Source organism: Crocodylus siamensis, chromosome 1 (assembly GCF_052110815.1).
Source record: "Crocodylus siamensis isolate JL-2025a chromosome 1, ASM5211081v1, whole genome shotgun sequence".
Classification (NCBI taxonomy): domain Eukaryota; kingdom Metazoa; phylum Chordata; order Crocodylia; family Crocodylidae; genus Crocodylus; species Crocodylus siamensis.
The window spans coordinates 400,937,312-400,953,556 of NC_143395.1; the positions used below are offsets into that span (position 1 = coordinate 400,937,312).

General features: G+C 44.2%; 1 protein-coding gene across 1 annotated transcript; it reads right to left on the bottom strand.

The window, feature by feature from the left end:
- On the bottom strand, nucleotides 1-16,027 carry VSTM5 (V-set and transmembrane domain containing 5). The gene is made up of 4 exons (XM_090031766.1): nucleotides 15,688-16,027; nucleotides 2,181-2,510; nucleotides 1,951-2,088; nucleotides 1-424 (listed from the first exon to the last, which is right to left on the bottom strand). The coding sequence occupies exons 1-4, from the start codon at nucleotides 16,025-16,027 to the stop codon at nucleotides 384-386; spliced, it is 849 nt and encodes a 282-aa protein (XP_089887892.1). The 3' UTR covers nucleotides 1-383.
- Nucleotides 16,028-16,245: the final 218 nt, after the last annotated feature.

Genomic DNA, 16,245 nt, shown 5'->3' on the forward strand with positions numbered 1-16,245 from the left:
CCCAGTACTGTGTAGCTGAGGTATTGTGGGCACTTTAAAAACAAAAGAGCAAAAAGCAGTACGTTTTATTACATGGGCCCACAGTACAGTAGTCTTCATGCTAAACAGCTAAATCATTCTGTCTACTTGGAGCTTATGCAGTGCAAACTGTGGAAGTGAGACCTTTACAGCTCCAAGATGCCCTAGATGTGCAGCTCTTATTTCATCTCCATTTAGCAACCATCTTTATTTTGCAAGTCAGGAAGCTTCTGTAGCTGGCAGGAACATGCACAAACTTTACCTTTTGGGATTTGTCTTCCCTTCTTTTGCCACTGTTTTCACTTGAGGTAGAAATGGGGTTTTTTGGTTTGTTGGGGTTTTTTTGGTTATAAAACAAGTCCTGGCTAAAACTCAATGGCTTCCAGTTCAATTTCTTCAGTTCTTTCTGCAAATAAAAGGATGGGGTTATTGATCTAGAAAAAAATCGATTGGAACATCCCAAAATTAACAGCTCAGCTGATGTTAATAGCAGAAGCCTTTAGAGTCCTTCAATATTAGTGCAAAAGCATATGATTATGATAGAATTGTACCTTTAAAATATAACATGAGTCTATGTTTTTTAGTTAGCCTATACAGTGCCATTCTCAATTCTTAAAAATGTAAGTAATACAGGTTCCCTCAAAGAGGAGACTAAATGAGACACCATTCTCTATTGTGACTGGAATGATTTGGTTCAAGTTCAAAGCTGCTCAGCAGGGCTGCTCTCTACCTCCAAGTGCTCAGAGCTCTGGCTAATGCAATGTCAGCTGTAGCTGACTTCTGAAAGCTCATCAATATTGCTTGTTTTTCTGAAACAACTCCTGAAGTATTCCTGAGGGACCTTCAATCAAAGCAATAGTAAATCATGCTTTGGAGTGCTTTAACATCAGTGCTTTGATGAGATATGGAGGAACTGGTGAGCTCGGATCTTTGGTTAGCTGCTACAACAAATCCTGTTGGTCTGTCTTCTGCATCTGTGCACAAAGGGTATCTATCATATATTATATCCCAGCCCCTCAGGCACTGATCAGAAGATCATCTAGGTTAAGACTGGGCAACTGTGGATCTCCCCATCCACACTGCCACAAAGCCTTTTATTCTGGGATCCTACAGATGGACAAACCCATTCTCCCACCATCAGTAATGAAATTTTTCCCCAGTACAATAGGGGCTAATTGGAGTTAATTGTTATTCAAGCTGCACGTTTAAATGACTGTCCCAGCCCTGCTTTGTTTGGAGTCAATGCCCAGACAAATCCCTCATCTGTTTCTTGCCTTCCTTGAAGCAGTCTTGAAGCAGTACAGTGAGTGTTTGGGGCTTTTAAAGCCAGGTTTTTCAGCTGCTACAGAATCTCAGGGACATATCTGTTGTGTGGGTTGTGGAAACCTCTTACCCAAGTCTTGGAAGTAAAGTATGGAAAAGAAATAATTAGCCAAAGATTCTTTAGAATTAATTGACTTTAGCAGACTTAAAAAGTGGCTGGGTTATGATACTTGAGATACTTACACTGTCTTCACCTGTCTTGTAAAAGGTTTGTCACTGGAGCATTTGTCCTCAGAAGGAAGGGGACAGAGGTGTGGGAAGAAACTTCCTTCTGAAGGAAAAACCTACTTGCTGTAGCTGGAGCTGATAGCAAAGAATATTGGCTTGTTACCTTATGAATTTGACCTGAAAAGCTCTCTACCAGTGTAAGTGTATTCCCTGCAGCAAGCAGGCAAGCACTCCCCGCTTTTTTTTTTTTCAGTCCACAAGTAGGAATTATCACCCTTCCTTAACCTCTATTAAAGGTCTGATACTGAGGATTGATGATTCTTATTAACATCAGTGGGAGGCATCAGTGCTGAATGTGGGATCTTACAATAACTGAACAAATGGTCAAAATTTTGATAAGACAACATCCTATCGGGGTTATTTACCCCCAGAGATAGTTACCTTCTAGCTTGCGCCTCTGCTTCTGGTATAGATGCACCGACTTATTACAAAGCCACATGAAGCAGACTAAAATGGCAGACACAGCAGTAAGAAACGCAAAGAAGACGGCTACAAAATGTAAATCTTCATAGATAATCTCTAAGGGGGGAAAAATGTAACATCATGAAGATGATCATGAGCCACCTTTACATTTCACTGGTAGAATAAAAGAACTCCCGAATCATTCATACCATAAACATTTAATATGATGGTGCCATAAATGCTGGTTCCCAACTCTTCTGTTACAGTGACAAAGTAGTAACCGGCATCTCTCACACCCACATTCAGAAGCTGTATTGAGCCATTGTCATAAATAGTCACTCTGTCCATGTAACTTTTGGATATGTTGGTATAAATCCCAGTTCTCCACTCAACAATTTTTGTGGTGCCCCAACTCGACACATGCTTCCATTCAATGGTAGCAACACCTTTGTAAAAATACTCAACTGAAAGGAGGACGTTTTGGGCCACAGTTGCGTTTATGTTGGGTTGTGGGACATACAGCGATGCTCCTCCCCGAGCTGAAAAACAAATACGGTTTGGGTGATGAATAATGGTGCAACTTTGTGGTAAATATAATAAACAATGATGACAGTCATACATTACAGTAATCAGCATGAAATAATGGCTAACAGTCAGATACAGATCTTATTTCAGGCAACTGCAAGATAAGCCTAAATATTCCATGCAAGAGGCTTAATTATGGGCATAGACTTCCTCCTCTGAAGTTCAGTGAAGAGAGGTCCAAAGGAGTAGTGAACTTTCCTTGCTTTGGTGTTTGGGAGTGCAAATGGCACCGCTTTGGAACAGGCTACTTTTCAGAGGGTGCATGTCCAGAAAGCCCCCCCATTTTGGCATGCCTCATGCTGAGGGTTCAGAATCACCGGTTGCTAGCAGATAGCACGACTTTCTTTCTCTTTCGTTTGGTATTGCATTCAAATGTACAGAGGGGTACCTGCTAATTTTGCTTCCTGATTTATTTTTAAGATACCTGTCTTGGGTACCTCCATGGGCCCTGTCACTATAGTGCCTGAGCCTCTCACAATCTTTGCATGGTTTTATCCTTGCTTCACTCCTTTGAGAATCATAAGTGATTTGACCAAGGTCATAAAAGAGACTTAGGGAAATGAATCTGGGTTTCCCCAAGTCTAACATGTTAAGCAGTGGGCAACCCTTTTTTACAAATGCAGAATCATTTCGCACAGGAGTTCTCTGGCCTTTGCAGAATATGCACAGCGCCAAAAAAGTAAAAATCTTATCCCATGGCAATGACCCCAAGTACTGAAATAGGAAGGGCATCTTGGAAAAAGTAATTTAATTTAATTTTTGGTTTATTTAATACAGTTTAGTAGCTGGAAATAAGGAAGAGGGGCTAACGCTATATGACCAGCCAGCTCTTAGAAAATCATCCACAAGGTGTTTGCCAACCACAGTTTGGTAACCAGCGGGTCTATAGACTTTTCACTGTGTGCAACATCCAGATGGCTCTGCTTTTGCCAAGTTGTGAGAGAAAACAATCAGCTAACAGCTCTTTTCCAGTTTCTGTTGGTTTTACTTGCACTTTCTTTGGCAGAGAGGAAGACATGGGAGGCACTTTCCTATTCAAAAATCAGGTACTTCGCCAATGTATTAATCTGAATTGGATGCAGTTGAATTTCAGTCCTGTTTCCATCCCCCTCTCCCCTCCAAATGCTGGGGAAATAATTAACAACTGGGATTTCTTGAGATCTAATGTCCTTCTTCAGGAGTACGGTGATGCCAAGAAGGGCTCATACTGACCTGCTACAACTTTTTAAAAGAGATTCCCAGCCAATTGCATTGTAAACTACACCAGCCCACAGAGCTGCAATTTGGATATACCTGAACACCAGTTGAGGAAATACTCCCATACAACAGAGCTAACTCTGGACTTATGTACTGGTTACAGACCATGCTACATAACAGTAAATCTCAGTTCAGATCCTCCTCCACTAACCACCTGAGGCTGGGTGTTGTGGCTCTGGAACCTGGGTATTGTGGAGCTTTTGGAAGCAAGGTAGTGTAGATGGACTGGGCGAGAATCAGCTATAAAACACCCCCTCAGCAGAGGACAGAAACTGAAGGCTGCACTGCCTAAGAGTGACTTAGAATTGACATTGCACAGCACATCAAATTGAAAAGTAATGCAGCAAGTGAAGTTGAATGCAATTTTGTGCATCATTGATAAGCGGTAGCATGTGACAATGGGTGCACAGAATAGCCTTTCTGATCCTAGCAGGCCCACTGCTGGAATAGAGAGGACACCTTACTGTTCAGCTGCTTAGTCAGCTCAGGCTTTCTTTTTCAGCACAGGAGTCTTGATTCCTACCTGGTTGCAAAAGGGTGAATGGCCATTTCCTGCCTTGTCTGGAGCTAGGAAGGAGGGGTGACCTGATGCTCTTCTGTGACAGCTCCTTGTCATTTGTCATTGCTCTCAGTGATAACAGGGAGAACTAGGAGAGGCTCCAAAGCCAAGTAACTAGAGCTGTGCCATACAAGGCTGTTTGTTTTAGCAGGCCTGTGTGCACATCTGCTGGGGGGGTGGAGTTCTCTTGTCCATTCTTTTAGCAAATGCTGTCAGGGTTCAACCCATGTTGGTTTGTTTAAGGATGTGCCTTTTGTTGTTCGAAACTAGAAGAGCTTCCTAACAGTGCATTTGCAGAACACAGCAGAGACCAGCAGAGCAGCTGAGGTAAGAATCCTTGTTAGTTAAATGGGTGTAGTAACCATGATGGTCCACAAATCATGCAAGAGGCACGGATTTGCTAGGGTGGTATCTTCTATTGGACCAACTATGTAGTTGGGATAAAATTAGGTAAGCTCTCTCACCGGGGAAACCTGACAAAGAATGTCTTACATTCAAAACTTGTCTAACTTAATCTCAACTGTACAGTTGGTCCAATGAAAGATGTCACCCTAAGAAATCCTTGCCCTGAACATAAGAATCCCTGTGTGCCAAACAAGGCTCCATCAAAGTCAATGGCATGTCTCTCATTAGCTTTAGTGGGGCTCGGATCTGTCCTATCCCTCCGCTGGAACTGAGAGCCCAGGTGGAATAGCAAATATGTATAGAAGATGTACACTGAGATTTTAAAAGCTGTCTGGGTTTTCAGGAATACATGTCTTCACTGCTACTTATGCCTGTCTTCAGGGCCACAATCAAGTAATACACCAAATACCCACATTTAAAACCACTTGGTTTGACTCCTAACAGAACTGCAGCCTGACCCAAGAAGCTCTCCTAAGCTCAGAGCTGGAGCATAACTCATCCCTGATTAGGGAAGCCCAAATGACTTGCTTATGGCCAGAAAGAAAGCCTGTAGCTGATAACGGAAATAAACCAAAATTTCCTCTAGCCTAAGCTCATGACTTCACTCCTCCATCATCTTTCACTTGCAGCTAAACCAAGTGTGATGTGTTTCCATGAAAAGTAATAATAGGGCACTCATTCTACAATGACAAATGAGATTTTAAAAAAAAATGTACAAGCTGAAAGAGATGTGGGTGGGTCACAGCTCACAGCAAATGACACTGCTGACGACTGAAACGCCACCACCAAAGATGCTTCCTCTTTGTGACAAACAGCTCTGCATATCAGCTGGCAGTACTTTGCAAGCCACTGAAAATTGCTGCCTTAGAATTTCTCCTTTTAAAAAACAACATGAGGAATCAAAGGGAAATCACTGCACATTAAAAATACAGCTTTATTACAATGAACAAGTTTTGTTCTCAGTGTAATAGCTCATTTGGGGATGATGCTGTGATCATTTAATCATGAGTTTGCCTTTAGTACATTCAGAAATATTGCAACATCATAGGCTAATACTGGTAGGGTGGTTTTGCAGCTGTTTGTAAAAAGATAGTATGTACCTATTTTTTTTTAAATTCATTTGTGGTTGAGTTACACAGCTCCTGCAGTGTCTTTAAGCATAAAATAAAGTGTATGAGTGGGTGAAATATTTTGTTTAAAGATGCATGGAAGAAATATTGCAGTGGGTAATTAGGCTAATGGACTTTATACCAGATTTCTGTGCAGACTTAACTGTGCAGAGGCACACAGGCAGACTTCAGATAAATAGTAGAAACATGTTATGTAGCTAGCTCTCTAGGAGTTGCAGCCCAGAATAATCTTTAAGAGTATTTCAACTCTTAATTTAATGTTAACACTGAACTCCCATTGAAATAAATTGAGGATGCAGACCTGCGGGTCTTTCATGATCTTCCCACATATTCAGTTTAGAATTGGCTTTCTGACAGATGGATACTCATTAACAGAAATACTTGTAATAGAAAGTTAACTTCAGGGCGTACCTATGCTCCTAATCAGGTCAGAATTTTTTTTCCAAAGCTGTCCCAGACTTTAGAAATATTTAAAGAGGTAGAAGTTGTTTTGGGAACAGACTATAATTGTGTTATGGACCCAAAGGTAGATAGGTTGGATAGAAGTAAGAAAAAAAGATAGAAAATCAAGCACAGCACTAAGATTATTAGTAAATATTTATGAACTTATTGACTCCTGCAGATGTTTAAATCCAAAAGAACTGGATTTCTCTCTTTCTTCAACACCAGGCAAACCATATGCATGAATAAATACAATCCCAGTATCCAAATTATTACTTAACAATGCTATATCAGCCAAAGAAGGCAGACCCCAACCAAGAACAGTTATTTATTAGACACAGGGAAAATACACCCAAAAAGAAAACTTGGTGACTGAATATCCTACTTGTATTTGACCAGGAAAGAATGAGAACTACTAGAGATGAAATTAAGCTCTATTTGCTGAAAATAAATAAAATTAGAAATAATATTTTATAGGGTGCTTTCAAGGCAGTCATCAGAGGCAGCCTAGTAAGTAAAGTGTTTCATCTATAAAAAACTAGAAGAGAAGAAATGCAAAATGTTACTATTAATTAATTATCTTACTTAAAATTAAAACTAAAAACAAGTTATATTTTTACAAGCTGAAAAGGCACTTAGCTACATAAAACAGCTATGTTATGAAAAGGGAAACAAAAGCGACAAACTATTAGCAAATTATTGTAAATAAATTAATTTTAATGCAATTATACCACCTGCCTGGAGAGCTCCAAATGATTTAGCAACTAGCTCAGAAGCCAAATGTGAAGAATTTATGAGTTGTTATGAAAATGTTTACTGTATAGATCCAATAAATTCTAAGCAAATACATAAATATCTAATTACAGCAAATTTGCCTAGGCTAGAACTTGGGGATCAAGGTGTTTTAGAAGATGACATTAAACCAGAAGATACTACATATACTTGACTCTCTTAGAAATGGTAAATCTCCAGGCCTATGTTCCCTTTGAAGTTTTACAACTGTTTTTAGAGCAGAATCAATGTGCCCATTATCAGAATTTTTTAATTAGATACTGAAGGGGAAAAAGACTCCTGATACCCAGAGGAGACAGTGCTAATCCCAATATTTGAGCAAGTAACTAACTGTTTTGCCTTGCATAGACTTGTATCTTTATTAAGTGAAGACGTGACATACTAGGGCAGGATGGGTTACATCTCCCCTCCCAAAGTCAAGCATGTTTTCCAGGTTGGGTGATCTAATATGGCAAGCTTTAAACTAGGTTCATTGTGGGATGGGGATGCAGAGGTACAGGAGGACACTTTGACGTTAAACCAGGTGACGTGAACAGGAACAGCCCAGGTAAGTGACAAGGGCCCAGGCAAGCTTGGGAACAAGAGGGAGCACGAACAACTATAGGAGGTCTTAACTGTCTCTACACAAATGCTAGCAGTATGGGAAATAAGCAGAAGGAACTTGCCCTCCTGCTAGCTAGCAAAAACCCAGACCTGGTTGGGCTTACAGAAACCTGGTGGGATTCTACCCATGACTGAGCAGTAGACATCAAGGGCTATAGGTTGTATAGATGAGATAGAGTAGGGAGAAAGAGGGGGGAGGGCAGTGTAGCGCTCTATGTTAAAGAACGGTACACATCCTTGATGATCAGGATAAATTCAGAAGGGGGCAAACTGAGGCACTCTGGGTTAGAATTTACTATCCAACACAGGGTGGTGAAAGCAAGCAGTAAGGCAAAAATCCTTGACTTCAGGAGGGCCAACTGCAATAAGCTAAGGAGATTAGTAAGAGAGAAATTGGGGACTCGGAGCTTCAGTGAGATGGGAGTCCAGGACAGGTTGTTGTTCCTTAAGGAGACACCACTCCAAGCTCAGAGGAAGTCAGTCCCAATGTGAACCAAAGGGGGCAGGAGTGCTAAAAAGTCCCCTTGGCTCAGTAAAGGCATCCAGAAGGTCCTGAGGGCAAAAAAGGTGGCATACAAAGTGGAAGCAAGGGGCAATCAGCAAGGAGGATTACACCTCCGTTGCACATGACTTCAGGGAGGCTGTTAGGTAGGTCAAGGCAGAGACAGAACTAAGGTTGGCAACCAGAATTAAGGATAACAAAAAGTCCGTTTTCAAATACATAGGGAGAAAGAAGAAGGCACCAGGTAACGTGGGGCCCCTACAGGACAGGCTTGGCAATCTGGTGATTGCAGTAAAGGAAACAGCTGATCTCTTCAACAAGTTCTTTGCCTCCATATTTCTGAGCAGGGACCAGGACGACTCCCTCACTAGGATTATGGCCAGGCTCAAGGGACACAACGCCATGCCTAGGGTCAGGGACGATCTAGTTAGGGAACTCTTGGAGGGGCTGGACATGTATAAATCAGCAGGTCTGGATGCTCTTCATCCAAGGGTACTGAGGGAATTGCCCCTGGCATAGCTGTATGAGCTCTCATGGTGCTTGGGCCAGGTCCCAGAGGACTGGAAAAGGGCCAATGTGGTCCCCATTTACAAGAAGGGGAGAAAGGAGGACCCGGGTAACTATAGGCCAGTTAGTCTCACCTCAGTCCTTGGGAAGACCTTTGCAAAAATTATCAAGGAACACATCTGCGGGGGGCCAGCATGGGAGGTAATGCTCGGGGCAACCAACATGGGTTCACTGCGGGCAGATCCTGCCTGATTAACCTTGTTTCCTTTTATGATCAGGTCACAAAGTCTTTGGATGTGGTTGTTGAGGTGCATGTCATCTACCTGGACTTCAAGAAGGCCTTTGACACTGTTTCTCACCCTATTCTCATAAAAAAAACTAGGTGACTGTGGCATTGATGCCTACACAGTCAGATGGGTGGCAAATTGCCTTGATGGTCACACCCAGAGAGTGGTGGTAGATGGGTCATTTTCAACCTAGAGGGATGTGGGCAGTGGAGTTCCCCAAGGCTCGGTCCTCGGGCCTGTATTCAACGTCTTTATCAGTGACTTGGAGGTGGGCGTGGAAAGCACGCTGTCTAAATTCACTGACGACACCAAGATGTGAGGCAGGGTGGGCACACTGGAGGGGAGGGATAGAATTCAGTTAGATCTAAACAGGTTACAGAGGAATAGGATGAGAATAGGATGGAATTCACCGCAGACAAGTGCAAGGTGCTGCATCTAGGGAGAAAGAACCAGCAACACACCTATAGGCTGGGGAACACCCTTCTTGTCAACACAGTGGCTGAAAGGGATCTTGGAGTCACTGTTGACTCCAGGATGAACATGAACCTCCAGTGAGAGGAAGCGGTTAGTAAAGCTAACCACACTTTGTTGTGAAGCTACAGAGGTATCACAAGCAGGTCCAGGGAAGTGATCCTTCCTCTCTATGCAGCGCTGGTCAGGCCGCAGCTGGAGTACTGCATCCAGTTCTGGGCGCTGCACTTCAAGAGGGATGTGGCTAACCTTGAGAGGGTCCAGAGGATGGCCACTCACATTATCAGGGGGCAGCAGGCCAGGCCCTACGAAGATAAACTAAACAGCCTGAATCTATTCAGTTTCCACAAGAGAAGACTGAGAGGGGATCAGGTGGCCATCTATAAACTCACCAGGGGGGACAAGTGGAAAATAGGTGAGGCTCTGTTCCCCCGGGCACCACCTGGGATAACAAGGAATAATGACCACAAATTGATTGAGAGCAGGTTCAGGCTTGATATCAGGAGGCATTTCTCTACAGTTAGGGCTACCAGGCTATGGAATGGGCTCCCAAGAGAGGTAGTGCTCTCTCCTACCTTGGGGGTCTTCAAAAGGAGGTTGGATAGCTATCTGGCTGGGGGGGGTACTATGATCCCAGCACTCATTCCTGCTCAGGGCAGGGGGTCGGACTTGCTGATCTGTTCAGGTCCCTTCCGACCCTAGAAACTATGAAACTATGTTTTTCATCAGTTTGAGTGAATAAATTAAAACAAACCTCCCTACGTATAATAATATAGAGCACAGAGGATTCATAACAAAATAGGCAGATGACTGATAATATTCAGAGTATTAGATCTCTTTTTCACTCAGAATATAGTAATGAACCTCACCTATTTTTGATTGAATCAACTAGCAGGTTTTTTTTCCTTTTTTGTAATGCTTTTGGACTAGGAGCAACATTTCAAAATTGGGTATTAGCTCAATTATCCATATGCAGTTGTAAACGGCCCCTTGTCAGAAAATTTTCCCCTTTTAAGAGGTACACATCAAAGACGCCATTATTGCCTCTTCTTTTTGCTATGGTAATTAAACTAATATTTGCCCAGTCAGAAATAATCTGAATATATAGGGAATAAATGTAAGACAAGAGGAATCTATATTAGCACTAGGCTACTGCCCAACCTTGCCTGCCTATGTCCTTAGACCAGGGGTTTTCAAAATTTTTTAGTCTAAGTACCCCCGACGGCTGGACACTGAGCAGGAGCGGGGTAGCACATGCAAGACTCTGAGCGGGGAGGGGATGGTGTTTAGCGTGTGGCTGAACATGGAGCAGGGAGGCAGGGACAGCGCACAGGTGGGCGGAGATGGAGCGTCACCACCTCCCAGGAGCAGGGCCAGGACGGGGTCAGGGCTGGGGTGAGGGCAGTGGTGCCCCTCTGCGGGACGGGGAAGCTCACTGGGCTGGCGTATGACAGTGGCCACATGCAAGCTTTCCCATCCTGCAGAGGGGTGCCCCTGCCCTCGCCCCACCCCAGCCCGGCTCCTGGGAGGCAGTGGTGATCCATCCCTGCCCACGCATACCTCCTAGGGCTGGTTCAAGTACCCCCAGGGGTATGCATACCTCCAGTTGACAACCCCTGCCTTAAAGCAACACAGCTACAACCAACAAAGATGAAGAAGTGTCTTGTTAGTTATCTTATTGCTTTATTTAACAGATCAGGTGATACATGATTTATTTAACAGAGAGCAGACAATAAATGGGCTGAGAATCCTGGGTGGAAGAGCTATTGTTTGGTGAGAGGCTTATTCTTGTGTTCATTCATCCTATTTGTTATTGAGCAGGATTTTCTTTTTAATTCCTGCACTTGTTGAGGCCATTAAACGGTCACATTATCAGTCATAAAGATTAAATAAATTATAGAAAGAATGTCACACAGCAAAAGGGTAATTAAAGTCCCAACAGTAGCTAAATGCAAACAAATTATCATTCATCAGCAGGTACAGGTCACTTATTACTTTGGATACAGGGAATGGCCAGTTAACCACAGTTTACTGCAGTTGTGTTTCTTACTAGGCCAGGATTGGCTACATAAACACTTAACGTTTGAACAGGGATGTATCTGGTAGCCAAGCTGGTCTGAGACAAAAAGAAATGCAAAACTCTAGAACTCTTGGTTCAGAGATGATACCTTCTATTAGACCAACTAAGAAACTGCAAAAAATATTAATTTGCAATGGAAAAACAAAGAAAAATATTAAGTTTGCAAAGAAAAGTAATTTTTTTTGCGATTTCTTAGTTGGTCTAACAAAAGGTATCAGCTCTGACCCAGGAGTTCTAGAGTTCTGCATTTCTGTTTGAACACGGTTCTTCACTTCTCAAACACAGAAGACAAGGGAGACCACTAGAAGCCGCACAAACTGGGATGCTAACGGCATTCCCATAGGCTGGGAAGAATTTGACTTCCATCTGCCCTTCGGCAGGCCACCCAAGGTCAGCACCTTAAACAATGATGTTTTGACACTGGAACGCGAGCACATGCTACCCCCCACCACTCAGCATCCAGCCGCTGGGGGTACTTAAGACTAAAAAAGGTTGAAAACCCCTGGTCTAAGGACATAGGCAGGCAAGGTTCTTCAGGTAGATATGATATCTTTTATTAGACTAATAAAAGGACTTGCCATCTTCCCTATTCCGGGCCAGGCTGGAGCCGAGCCAAACCTCCTTCTCCCACAGGGCTGGGTCAGGGCTGTGCCACGTTCCCTCCACCCCTGCAGGGCCAGGTTGGTGTCGGCCCAAGCCCCCTTCCACTGGCCAAATCTACCAAATGGCAGAACCGAGCTGAGAAGATTGGTGTTTTGACACACGTACAACCTGGATTGTGGGTTCCTGGCACGTAGAAAACAATACATATAAATATCTCTCCATATTTGTCAGAAAGGGCTTTCCCCACAAACCTACCATTTCATTCCACTGCAGCCTCGTTGGCCTTTGCCAGGCTGGCTTTGTAGAAATGAATTGCAGGGCAAATGCAAATCCTGAAGCAGAACTAAGTGCCTGGCAGCCAGCTCATTGTTTCCACAACAGGGGCAGTGGAGCTAACAAATGGATTGTAAATCACCATTTTATAAAGTGTAGTTGGAGACAACAGTTGAGTTGTTAAGCGACATAAAGGCACTCAGGTACATGTAACAGTCAGATAATTCCTGGGTAATCAAGTCTAAGCAAGCAGGCTTGTTTTGCAAGGGCAACAGAGAAGCACATTTCAAGGTTCCACAGCTATGCAGCAGGTCAGGTAGTTATTCAAACAGGTTGCCAGATTAAATGACTAATGGGTTAATTAAACAAGCAGATGCACAGTCACTCTGTGCAAGCCCCCAAATTCTGCTCACCCTTGTGTTGCACACAAGGATTTAGCTGGAACAGCCAAAACCCATTCGATTTTTCAATATATCAATACTTTTAAGATCTCCTGCTAGTAAAAATTGCTTGGGAGAGCAACATCAAATGAAAACAAACCAAAGTAAAACCACTGAAAGGGGAAGTCTCACCACTGAAGGGTTTTCTTTCTGGTGCACCTTGGGTATCTCCTTGCCTTCTAGGAGCTGCTAGTAAGAAAACTCTCCTGGAAATCCTTCTAGCAGCCCTTCATTTAGCTGCTCAGTTGGAAAGAAATACTGCATTTTAAACATATTGGTAAGCTAAGAAAGGCAGAAGGTGTGTCTCAGTGAGTGCATCTACACAAGATACTAATGTTGCAGTAGGCTGCACATTAGCATGGCTGGCAAAAACCGTGCTAATGCACTCATGTGCAGTAGAATTAATCTACTGGGCATTAGTATAACATTAAAACTGTCTGCACTAATGTGCAGTAGGGCTGGTTATTGCACATTTAGTGCCTGCAATGACATAATTATGCCATAATTACAACATATTAATGGACATGTACTGACCGGTGACACTAAAGCCATTTTATAACTGATATCTGTAAGTGATTTCCCTCACTGTTCTGTAACTTTTATGTTAGGGAAAGGAATTGAAGATACCAAAGGGAATAACTCTCATTAGAAAAAGAAGAAAACAAAACAAACAGTCTCACAATAATCTGAATGGGATCAAGTTAAAGCATGCGATTCCCTCTGTTACACCAGTGAGCCCTCTTAGCCTTCAGTACAGCAGCCTAGCATTCACACAGCAGAACTGTTACTCCACGTGGAGACTTACAGGCCTAGTATGGAGACCTACAAGGAGGAAAAAACAGCTTGATCCTTGTTTCCAGGACTGCCATTTAGGAGAAACCCTCATCTTTGTCCTTGTTTACCAAGCATGTTTGATTTGGACTCGCTGAAAGAGTCCTGCAGCGTAAGTCTTACAGCAGCAATCTTCCAGGTACAGCCGCAGATGCTGTGGTGCACAGGACATCCATTCACCTCTGCATGACTGTCAGCTTTCTTGGTACACAGAGGAGAGTAACTTAAGACCCACCAAAAGATTTGTGTAAAAGCTGGGGAAGCAGGGCTGGTCTCTTGTCTAGTCATAACTGAAAGCTGTTCTAAAGAATTTCCTCACTCCCATCAGGTATCTCTAAGTGTTATTTGGGTACAAGGCACATGCAGTTCTTCAACACTTACTTCTTTAGGTGATTGAGAAATGCAAGGCTTTTGTTTTGAACACTGCATTTGCATCATAATCATAATGATTCCTTTATGGATCAGCCTTAATAATAATAGCAAGCACTATCAGTGTCTTGGTTTGAAGTTTATAACTAAGCCGGGCAATGCAAAATCCAAACATGGAACTGTATTTTACCATGCAATCAGCTGGGATTGGTTGAACCTGCCTAGTCTAAACAGAGTTGCTTCTGCCTTGAAAGCAAATATTACACCCAAGACCATTTTCCTGGGAAGGGTTATGTAATGACTGTGTGCACATGTTGCTGATTTTCAGGAAATGCCTCTAGATCCAGGGAGATGCACCCCCCCCCCAACTGTAAATCCTGCATTCTGTGTTATTCAGCTTCCAGGGGTCCAGACAGAATCAGCTGTGCGCGAAAGGAGCATGCAGAGAAAGGGTTTTCTCTGCTGAGCTGTGCAAACAATGGCTGGGCAGGGTTTGTGCCCAAGGAAGCACTGTGCATTGACCGCTACCAGCAGTTATTACAGGAGTAAATTCCCTATCACTGCCCTTTGGATCCTGCTGAGGCTGATGTTATCAAATTTGGTCTTTACAAATGAGAAAAAGGAAGGTCTCTGAGGTGACATGACTTGCCCAGAGTCACACAAGACAGTGCCAGAGGTGGGAATAGAGCTTCGCCCCCAAACTCCCATTTGAGGCTCCTCTCTGCTTGGCCCTGCAATGCTGGTATTCAAAGGAACCGGGACAAATGCAGGCCTGGTATCAGTCTACAGCTCACAGCTGAGTCACACCACAGAGGAGTTTGGCTCACTGCCACTATGACTCTTACCCTTTTCCAGGACAGTGCTGACTCTCAGTGCCATTTAAACAGGGTTTGCTTGCGCTCAGTGGTGTGTCAATGTTTACAAATGTGAAGGGGGAGGGATTTTGATTGCTGTCTACCTACTCTCACCCAACAGGGTGTGGGAATCCTGCTGGTTTCCGGCTCTACCAGGTCACTACTCTGCTGGGTCACTACTACACCCACGTGCTGCCCTCCCTGCCTGTGGGCTGTCACCCAGCGCCAGGCACCCACACCTGCATCCCTGCTCCAGCCCAGCACAAGGAAAACCGCAGCAAGATTCCTCATACTCTGGCCGCTCTCCCAAGCTGCAGCAGGCAGCCGAGCCCCTCTGATCCCTCATGAGACGCAGCAACGTAGATGAGTGCACACGGCTGGGCAGAAGGAGCGAATGCTGCTGGAGCACTCCCATCTCTGTTTGCCAAGCCACATCCTGTGCAGCCCACGCTGCCCCACTGGGTGCCTTTGGGCATCTGGGGCTGAAGCATGTGTGCACTCCTGCTCTCAGAGACAAGTGCTGAAAGCCGGCACCAGAACAAGGACTAGAAGAGAGATGGCAAGAGAGGGGATCAAGAGGAGAAAAGGAGAAAAAAAAGAGGGAACTGAGCAAGTGAAAGGAAGTGGAGGAAACAAAGTAGAAGGGGAAGGGAGGTGAGGAGACAGCAAGGAGAGAGATAGGGAGGGAGAGCAGAAAGCAGACAGGCAGCTCAGCCAGGACACTTACTTTGTAGAGCCCACCCAGCAGCCAGGCAGAGAGTTGCAATCCCCAGCAGGATACCTCGTCTCCTGCAGCCCTGTAGGAGCCTCATTAGAAAGAAGAGAGAACCCCGGGAGCTGCATTTATCCGGGTGCATGGGCCCACATGACAGGCTCCCTGTACCGCCTGGCTTGGCAGCTGTCAGGCCTCTTTCTTCCTCCTCCGCTTTCACCTCCACTGCTGCTGATCCTAGCCCAGACCCCGATGGGCTTGGTCTCAGGTTCTGGCCAAACCAGTTCTCACACGCTTCTTCTCTGGGTCTGCCTTTGCCAGAGCCGAGCCTCTGCTGCCTGCTGCGCACACACATAAGCAAGAGACTTCTCCCACGCTCACACCCTGCGATCCTCTGATATTGATTTAAGATGCCATTGGCTGAAGGGAGCAGTGAGAAAGGAAACTACTACAAAGATTCCTGCTGTCACACAGCCAGGAAATGAGCATCTAATGGACACATCTGTCTGCAGAGCTGCTGCTCCAGCTCACACTATTACCCCATCACCACTCCAGAAATGGCCCATACTCATT

Bases quoted from the DNA above. Each gene is read 5' to 3' on its own strand.
- VSTM5 (XM_090031766.1), bottom strand. From the start codon at position 16,027: ATGTGTGTGCGCAGCAGGCAGCAGAGGCTCGGCTCTGGCAAAGGCAGA. The intron at 2,089-2,180 runs GTATGAATGATT...TTCCCCCCTTAG, and splicing joins CATCATATTAAATGTTTATG to AGATTATCTATGAAGATTTA. The intron at 425-1,950 runs GTAACTATCTCT...TTTTATTTGCAG, and splicing joins GCAGAGGCGCAAGCTAGAAG to AAAGAACTGAAGAAATTGAA.